The sequence below is a fragment of the Penaeus vannamei genome, chromosome 4, assembly GCF_042767895.1.
Source record: "Penaeus vannamei isolate JL-2024 chromosome 4, ASM4276789v1, whole genome shotgun sequence".
Classification (NCBI taxonomy): domain Eukaryota; kingdom Metazoa; phylum Arthropoda; class Malacostraca; order Decapoda; family Penaeidae; genus Penaeus; species Penaeus vannamei.
In genome coordinates this window covers 37732269-37741578 of record NC_091552.1, presented here as the reverse complement: position 1 = coordinate 37741578, position 9310 = coordinate 37732269, and the positions used below count along the sequence as shown (strand labels likewise).

General features: G+C 32.6%; 1 protein-coding gene across 1 annotated transcript in view; it reads right to left on the bottom strand.

The window, feature by feature from the left end:
- Window positions 1-2458: 2458 nt before the first annotated feature.
- Window positions 2459-9310, bottom strand: part of LOC138861497 (lysosome membrane protein 2-like) — a 20506-nt gene continuing 13654 nt past the window's right edge. Inside the window, exons 4-11 of the mRNA XM_070121020.1 lie at window positions 9179-9310; window positions 8745-8951; window positions 8178-8446; window positions 7813-7925; window positions 6839-6957; window positions 5927-6052; window positions 5679-5741; window positions 2459-5563 (exon numbers count right to left, since the gene is read on the bottom strand). The exon at window positions 9179-9310 is cut by the window's right edge and continues 10 nt beyond it. Of these exons, the coding sequence (XP_069977121.1) occupies window positions 5318-5563; window positions 5679-5741; window positions 5927-6052; window positions 6839-6957; window positions 7813-7925; window positions 8178-8446; window positions 8745-8951; window positions 9179-9310 (1275 nt within the window). The 3' untranslated portion in view covers window positions 2459-5317. The remainder of the gene's footprint in view (window positions 5564-5678; window positions 5742-5926; window positions 6053-6838; window positions 6958-7812; window positions 7926-8177; window positions 8447-8744; window positions 8952-9178) is intronic.

Genomic DNA, 9310 nt, shown 5'->3' with positions numbered 1-9310 from the left:
TTAAGTTATCTGGGTAAAACAGTTCATTGTCTCACTTGGAACAATTCAATAGTCTATGGAAGAAAATGAGAACCAGAGATCCTAGTCCTTGAAAGCTATGTGGGCTGGATAAAGATTTAGTGTACTTGAATGAAACTGCCTTTTGTTGTATTATCTTATGGTAATGAGAGTTCAGCTCAAATTTTCATGACTAACCATTGAGATTTACATAATATTTTCTGATTTACATGTGAATAAAGAATGTTGCAGTTATATTTCTAAGTACTCTACATCCTTCATATGTATAAAAATTTAAGTCCCTGGGAATTCAAGAATATTAGCTGTAAAAAGTAAGGAACATGTGCAGTTATTGTCAGTGTAGCAAAATTTATCTAATATTGCTAATAAATTACTTGCTTTTGAAATGGGGAAGTTGATAATGTTATGATTACTGTTTTGTACAGGATACTTTCATGGTACATTTCACGGTAAGAGTTCCGAAGGCTATTCATAGATCTTCCATGGTCAATACGCATTATAGGTATGGCAACCATAAAAGTCTATAACACTGGTATGACACAATATATTTCAAGATGCTTCTCAGTGTTTTGCTGCAATTCAATTAACCTTCCTCTTCTTTCTCATGAACAAAAAGAATCAAAAGTATTGGTAAGATGTCTAAGTATTGTGCCTGCCCTTTTAAAAACAAACTTTCATTTCAGAAACAACCTTATGCATCAGGGGATAACTTAAAAAGTATGGAAGATGTGACTACTGCAAAACAGCAGCACCGGCTAAACACTCTGAAGTGGCTTAGGAGAATTTAGCACTGATAACTGTCTCAGGAACTCAAAAACAAGTATTCCATAGTCCTACATAACAAACAAATAGACAAGTCATAGGGCACCTTCCACTTCATGGGGATGCTACTAAGTAATTATGTTAATCCCTTTATAATATTGGAGTATATATTTCTTATGATTGTCACACTCATAACTTTGTTATTATTTTCTTATTATTGATACACATATATTGTTATTGAAATGTATAGATATCTATATATTAAGGCATGATCATGTGTAAATTTTAAGGTGATTGTGAAAGGCCGATAAAACTACCCCATTCATCATAAAATGTGTATATAAGAACAAGTGAGAAGCTAGATGCTCTCTCTCACTAAGCCATTGTTTTGCAGAGCTGTGCCTATGTAAATACTGAACTATAACATTATCATATTATTAATGTGTTAGAAAACAAGTGATTCATTATCCAGTCCACCATATGTATTTATTCCAGGTGTATTTGGTACATTCTTAAACTAGAATGAAGTCTAAAGAATAACAGAAAGAAAGCATCACCAGACTAACATGATCAGAGTACTATTGAGAAGTAAATGCTCAATAGTACTCTAGTACTCAGTTAAGTATGTAATTACGATAGTTATGAGAAAATGGTGGACAGTTTCAAGCTTCCAATGTGTACTGGGGTTCCATGGCCAAGGTCTCAGCCTTGTTGGTTCTATGTTAGAATAGTGTTTGGAATGTCTGTCCTGTTTAGCACAGATCTGCGAGGCTATTACAGAGTGAGCGAGAGTGACTGGCTTCTCACTTGGTCTTATATATGCATTTTATGCTGAATGGAGGTTTTACTAGCCTCTCACAATCCCCTTAAAATTCACACTTGATCATGCCTTAATATATAGATATTATCTATACATGTCAATAACAATATATGTGAGTATCAATAATAACAATATATAACCAAATTATGATAGCGACAATCATAAGGAATATATACTCCAATATTATATAAGAGGATTAATATTACTTACTACCATGCCCAAGACATGGAAGCTGCCTTGTCTGACTTGTCTGTTATGTAGGACTATGGAATACTTGTTTTTGAGTTCATGTGACATAAATAAGTTGTCTGTTTCCATAGGAGAGAGTGTGAAAACAATGTGAATATGTTGGGGGGTGGGGTAAAGGATGACATCTCATTGTTTACACATTCCTTTTAAGAAACACATTTGATGGTTTAAACTTCAGAAGTAAAACATTCAAGGACAAGAATGCCCAAAATACTGCAAATTTGTTCTACAACCTGGCTAACAGTCTTCTAATTTTCTGAAGAATGAGGTATTGAGGCATTAGGTGTACTATATGTATGTATAATGTGTGAATAAGTTTTAATGAAATACCTGCTTACTGTTATATTGAAATGTGGATTTTAAATTATAAATTTTAGAAAATTTAGAAAGAATTAGGCTGATAATCATGAAATTATATATAAATATTAAACATTGTAACTCCCATCTGGTTCAGTTCTGAACAGAAAATGTACGTATATTTCTGAAGAACAGGTTTTAGATTTGGATTTTTCATTTCTCATTTCTACACATCAAAAACATTCTAAAAATCAGAAACTCAAAATATGTAAAATGTTTCACTACACAAAGGAAAGTACACAACTTAAGAAATTAAAGGTAAATCCTTTATTGAAAAGTGAAAAAAAGTTTATATATTTCATGGTCATTATCACGTGTGCAATCATGGAGGCACAGAAGTACACATTAAAAGTCTTGTTATACAAAAATAAAGTTGAAAAAACAACCATCAAAATGTATTCAAAAACACTATTCGGCTTTATTTACAAATCAAAATTTAAAAATGTGATATTTACCTTATAAATTAATAACCAATATGGGAATAAAAATTTGATCCTCTACATGGTCTCCATTAAATCTTTGTTTGCAAGAGACAGATGTAACTCGTCTCATCTTACAAAATATTTGTCACATCTTACACACAATATACATTAAGGTATTGATTTTATAAAAAAAAAGTTGAGCTTAAATACCAATAGATTGTATAAGATAACATTAAGCATAAATTGTAATACAAAACCTTTCTAATGTCTTCAGATTTCATATCCTTGTATATCAAGCTTACATTTTTTTTTGAAAAATGAAAATGCATTATTTGGATATTAAATGCATTATCTTCAGCATCACTGAAGGCTGACACTGATAAATTTGCCAGACCTTGATAAATTTCAATTAAATTGCAATTTCAACAAAAAAAATAGAATAAAATAAAATAAATAAAAAATAAGATCCAACAGACACTCACATCCTCATTCACACTCGACAATAAAAATACATATTGCTCTCACAACCAGTTTAGCTCATTACCATATTCCTTTGTAATTACTTATCTTGTTCCTTATGGAAGACTACCAGGTACTCAGTGAATGATGCAATCACTGAATGAGTAGAGAACACAACACATATTTGGAATATCAATCTTCTATCAAGTACTGGAATGTACTATATCCATAACTATATATGCAGTGTATGGGGAAACAACTGTTTTACAATTATGCTCTAAAAATATACAAATAACTAAAAAAAAAAAAGGGGGGGGGGAAACAATAAAAAAAATAATAATAATAAAAAAAAAAATAATAATAATAATAATATATTCTAAAAAAAATAATTATATCAATAGATAGAAAAAATCTTCAGATCATGTAAAATATCAATAAAAATCACAGTCATTTAATTAATGTATAAGGAAGGTAAAATTGTAAAATTGGCAGAATATAGGTATCTACTGCACAAAAATTCTTGGCTACTTTTGTGCAATCTCTTTCACGTAAAAAATGAGAAAACACCAATCAACCCTAACAACTGACATATCACTTTTAATATCACAAATAAAAAGCATACCCATGAAAAATCTTCAGCATTATCATCATCCCTATAAGGCACTTGCCCAATCAGCTACTTCACACACACATACTCATATTTCTACCACAGTTTGTGCACACTTTTAATTCTCTCCAAACAGCCTTAATATTATTGTTTGTGGTTATCAACCAAAGTACGGACAGTCCCACAGTTCTATCATATTTTCATGACATTCTAGAAACATCCTCTCTAATGTGAGAAACTCTTTTCATGTGAATAACAACAACTGCACAGAGAAAACTGTATAACAAATATTTGAAGCAAGAAATATGTTATAAAAATTCATATAAAAACAATTTATGAGATTCTAATAAAAGAAAACAAGATAAAGAGAGAGAGCTGAACCAAAGAAGAAAAAAATCATCCTTTATCTTGTGCAATACAAACTAAAATAAATATGTTTATAATAATGGAAAACAGCAACATCTAGAAGATGCATATAATAGCCGCAGTTCCTTAAATGTTCACGCTTGGTTTCAAAAACATGATTTATGATTGATAATGAAGATTCCTGAAATCTAATTAAGTGAAAACTTAATTATTTTACTGAACACCTCAAATGCACAAAAATAAATGTATATAATTGGGCAAAAAGATGGTTTGGACAAATGGGAAGAGGTAACCAAAAGATCAAATTCTACTGTCACTGCCTTATGTCTGTCTACAATGGAAGACTGAATTGCACATCCCATTTTATTGGGTTTTTATTAATCTACTCATACAGCTCTATAGAAAAAATATATACTTAAGATTATTAGGCAGATCTGTTTACCTGGATTCTTCAGTTAATACTCTCTTTCTGCAGGTACATCACATTAAAAATGATTACCAATTTAAAAGGTACATGTGGTCAAATCAATTAATCACAATTAACAAATTATCATACCAGAATGTCATTACTTGATGAAATTATAAGAATCCTTAACAGTGGGAAGTATTAGCAAAACTGCTACATTTAACCCTTAAGGATGAGTTACATGATAAAACCACTTCATACTCTTTCCAAAGCATCTGCAACTCTGAAGACCTTCTAATCCTAGGATTTAACCACCTGATTGTCCAATTATTTTAAAGCTAAGTGTGTATGTTTAAGTGTTATATATGAGTGTACATGTGTGTGTAAATGTGAGTACAATCATAATAATTTCAATTACTTTTTCCTTGAATCACTAAAAGACAAAGAAGGTTTTTGAATTATGTATAATCCAATCTACATGTGGAAGAAATTTTCTATTCACAAATCTACCAATACACCTACCTCTCCGAATAAAATCTATTTGTGGTTCTATTATACATATGTGTAGCTGAATAAGGGTGATTGTATGCATTAAGCCTAAAGTTTTGAGAATGATGAGGGGATGAATTGTTTTGCACATTATAGAGATACATTGGGTAGGCTTCCTGCCAAGTTGGCCAATAAGAGGCTACCCCAGCACTAAGAGGCTGAAACATCCTGTGCTGACTATAGAGATCTAAAGAGGGAGTACAAGTTGGATAGCCTGTACAGTAATATCTGCTTGGGTAATAACTGCTTCTCAACCAGTTGTTGCTGTTGCTGTTGCTTGTGTGTGGGACTGTCCAAAGGCGTCATGCTGCATCTTTATCCCCGTCGTCTGTCATGGCAGGGTTGGTATGGCCAGAGAGATCTCTCTTGGGAGAATTACCCTGTGGTCGATCACTTGCCTTGTCTTTGGCACTTTCACTAGTACTATAGTTAGGATTCAAGAATGGTAAAGGTAAGTCGAAGTGCTCAGCAAGCAAAGACAGACTCACACCCAAAACCAAAACACCTCCAAGGACAAAGAAGGCTACTAACAGGCTGGATTTTGTCACCTGTGGACAGAAAAAAAATCAGCATAATATTCAAAATACAGCAAATCCATAACATTTGTGCAAAGGACAGCATATGATATATATATGAACATAAAGGTTTGAGATTAAATCTTACCTCTGGTACATTTTCTGCAACCTGTAACAACTCCACAATTTCACTAGGCAGTTCTGTCACTCCCTGTAAAAAATAGAACGATAGAATCAGTTTATGCAAAATGTGTGTGTGTGCATGTGTGCAGATATATATTTGTGTATATCTGTGTACATGAGAAAGAGAGTGTATTTGTGTTTATGTGTGTAAATATATGGTATTAACCAAACTTTATTTGAGTCCCATTCTCTAGAACACAATGTCATACTCACATCTTCAAACCAAACAACAGGGAATATCATCTCTCGGAGCATTGCTGCTGGTTTGATCAAGGGAACATGAGGAACGGCTACATTAATTTGCAAGCGAGCTTCAGCGCTGAGTGGTGATCCTGTTCGCTGAAGAGGAAATAGTCTTTTGTTAATGGTAACACACTATGAAGTACATAAGAGATAAAAGATTAAAAAATACATTAATAAATAACCTCTAACCCCCACAGTCTCTCACTCACTCACTCACTCTCTCACACACACAAATACACACTCATACTCTCACTCTCATACTCTCTCTCACTCTCTATCTCTCCCTCTCTACTTGTCACATTAATGTGAAACATGGTTTTCAAATGTTGAATGTAAATGTATTTGCATAATTTCTTGGACCATGCAATCTCTCATACTATTATATTATTGATTTATTTTATACCTAACAAAAGTGCATTGTGACGATAAAAGAACTTAAAAAGAAACACCAACTAAAATTATGCATTATAGAATAACAATAACTTTGGCAGGTCAACTTTCATTATAGAAATAGACATGTGGTTTTCAGTTAATTATTGACATCCTCTCAAGTCTACTTTGCCTTGACTTGAAAGATGAGTATAGTGCAGGGGGTTACACATGCTTTTCCTCTGTTTTATAAAATGTGAATGTGAATGCATTAAAAATGTAGTAAAATTATGTAAAATTATTCCCTGACAATTGTCCATTCTGAAAGTAGAAAATCTAAATCTCTTTACTATAATATACATTAAAGGTTAAAAAGGTAAGCTAATATATTATGCAAACTGTTCAAGATACTAACAAAATATTTCCAATGGTTCCTATAAAATGTATGAGTACTGAACAAGATTTTATAATGTAGCATGATGCCAACAAGTTTTCAAATACAACATAACTTACAGGTGACACATCAATGTACATTGCATGCTTTTCTGGGTCTGGCTTCATTCCAACAACAGCTTCCCTGTACTTTTTGTCTGCTTGGTAGAAATGAGGCCATGAAACCACTGTGGGCGAACCTAAAAAAAAAAAAAAAAAAAAAGTTTTGATCAAGCATACTTTCATATGGAAATCAATATGTTACATGAACTGTCAGAAAGGGACTTCTAAATTTTCTCATCTGAAGCAATGCGCATTTTGTAATTTCAAACAATTTATGATATTTACAATGTTAATGTTACATGAAGTTTGGTGAGGCAAGGAAACATTAGTACATGCCACTCCACACTTGGGCCAATAGTCTGACTCATGGCGGGGCTAATCTGGCTTCATTCCGTATGCCAGGACCCAGCTACAGAAACTACACATACTTAAATGGGGAGAGAAATGCAAGGAGGAAAAGGACATAAGAGCACAAAATGCATGACCTTCTGATAATGACTGTGTTAGAAGAAGAAAGAATGGATAGTGCTATTAATCCTATTCCTATAATCATATTTCCAAAATTAAAAGCTATATATTAAAGGTATTAGAAGCAGATGTGTTTGTCTTCATCAAAGTAATCAGAATAAGGAAAAAAAGATAAAGAAATAAATACACCAACTGTTTTATATGTATCAGCACTACATCTGAAACAGTATCAAAAAATCTAAATTATATAGAAATCACAGCAGCTAATACCATAAAATTTAACTGAGGACAAATAGTATGACTTGCCAGTTAACTGTAACTTTAGCTGTTCCTTTCCTATAATCTTGATCCATTCCTTAGAATAATAAACATACCAAAGTCTCATCCAGAAGTCAATTCAACTGTTATCATATCTTGAAAATATGTATATTAAAGCAAGGAGTTGAGAAGAGGAGTGTAAAAAAAGAAAAAGAAAAGAAAAAAACTGAAAAAAAGTAAGACTTAAAACCATTTTTGCAATTTACCAAATTTGCAAGTACTGATGTTAAAAACACCTCCTCCAAGACATGGTGGACCTCCTACACAATAGCAGTCATTCTCTGGTGTGACATCAAAGACATTTCGTGGGGGAGAGAACCTGCGATAGAAAACAATTTCAGTTTAAAATACCACTGAAATGTTTTGCTTATATATCTACATCTTGAAGTTCATTATATTTGTCACCCAAAGAAAGATTGTTGAGAAAAAAGATCAAGGACATATATGCTTCATAAGTAATATGAAACAATTAATTTCCCTGTAACCGAAAACCACAGAAATATACTAACTTCTTATCCTAACCTTTCAAGTATTTTTTATACACATATAAACACACAATATCAATTATCACCTTAGCGCTTTCATTCCAAAGGTTTCTTTGCTGTGCCAGAAGGTAAGAGGAATGGAACGACACAGATTTTCATTAAACATGTAGAGAACAGAGTCCTCTGTCACACCAGGAGGGAATGATGAACCATCTGTGCCATTTATCATGTTACATTCTTCTGTCTTCCAAAAATCAAGATATTTCTTGTGGTTGAATGTATTAATAGTTGTATATCTAGTGATATCTCCCTCTCCAGTGAAGACATTGAATAATCCATCCGTTGAACCATTTCGCTGTTGAGGAAAAAAAATATTTATTTCACATGACTCGTATACATGAAATGTAGAACTAGTCAGACTCTCTGCAGTAAAATTAATTAATAATCTAGTTATATGATCATCTATCTACGAGACTTCCAATATTGGTATCTTGAGTTAGTTTCTTTTGCATATCTTCACTACTTTGCTATTATTCCTCTTGAAACTATTTTTGAATAACAAGTTTTGCTTAATATTTTCTCTCCAAACATGAAAGGTAATTACACAAAAGATCATCTGTACCCTAAAACAACAGATATCAGAGAATACTCACATTAATAAAGAATCCAAACTTGTCAAAAGGCATACGTTCCTCTGGAGGTAGAAGATTCTTGGCAATTTTGAGCAGAGGGTCATCATAACCCCACATGAATTCCCCAACTGTATGAGCCACAATGGGTTCCTCCTTGAGAACAGTTAGTAAGGAATCTATGGCTAACTGAGCTAGCCTTGGTTTGAACCGGACCTGAGAAACTGCAGCCTGTAAAATTTTAGATACTTGTTTAATCAACAAAATAGGCCTAAGCCTTTTTGACCATCTTTCTAAGAAAATATGGATTCATCATGAATCAAAATCTTTACTTTAAACAAAAAGTAAAAGCTGAATAATCACAGCATCATCATAAATTACATTAAATCCTAACAACATCAGTATTTAATCATTATCATATATCACAACATATCAAAGACACTCCTAGTTCAACTTACTAGCATAGGAATATTCAGAGTGACTATCACATCGTCTTCAGATCCTGAGGAATGACTTCTTTCAAAGTAGTAGTGCTTTTGAGTCTCATAGGACACTGTTCCATTGTTGTGAAACCCAACATTTACTTTCTC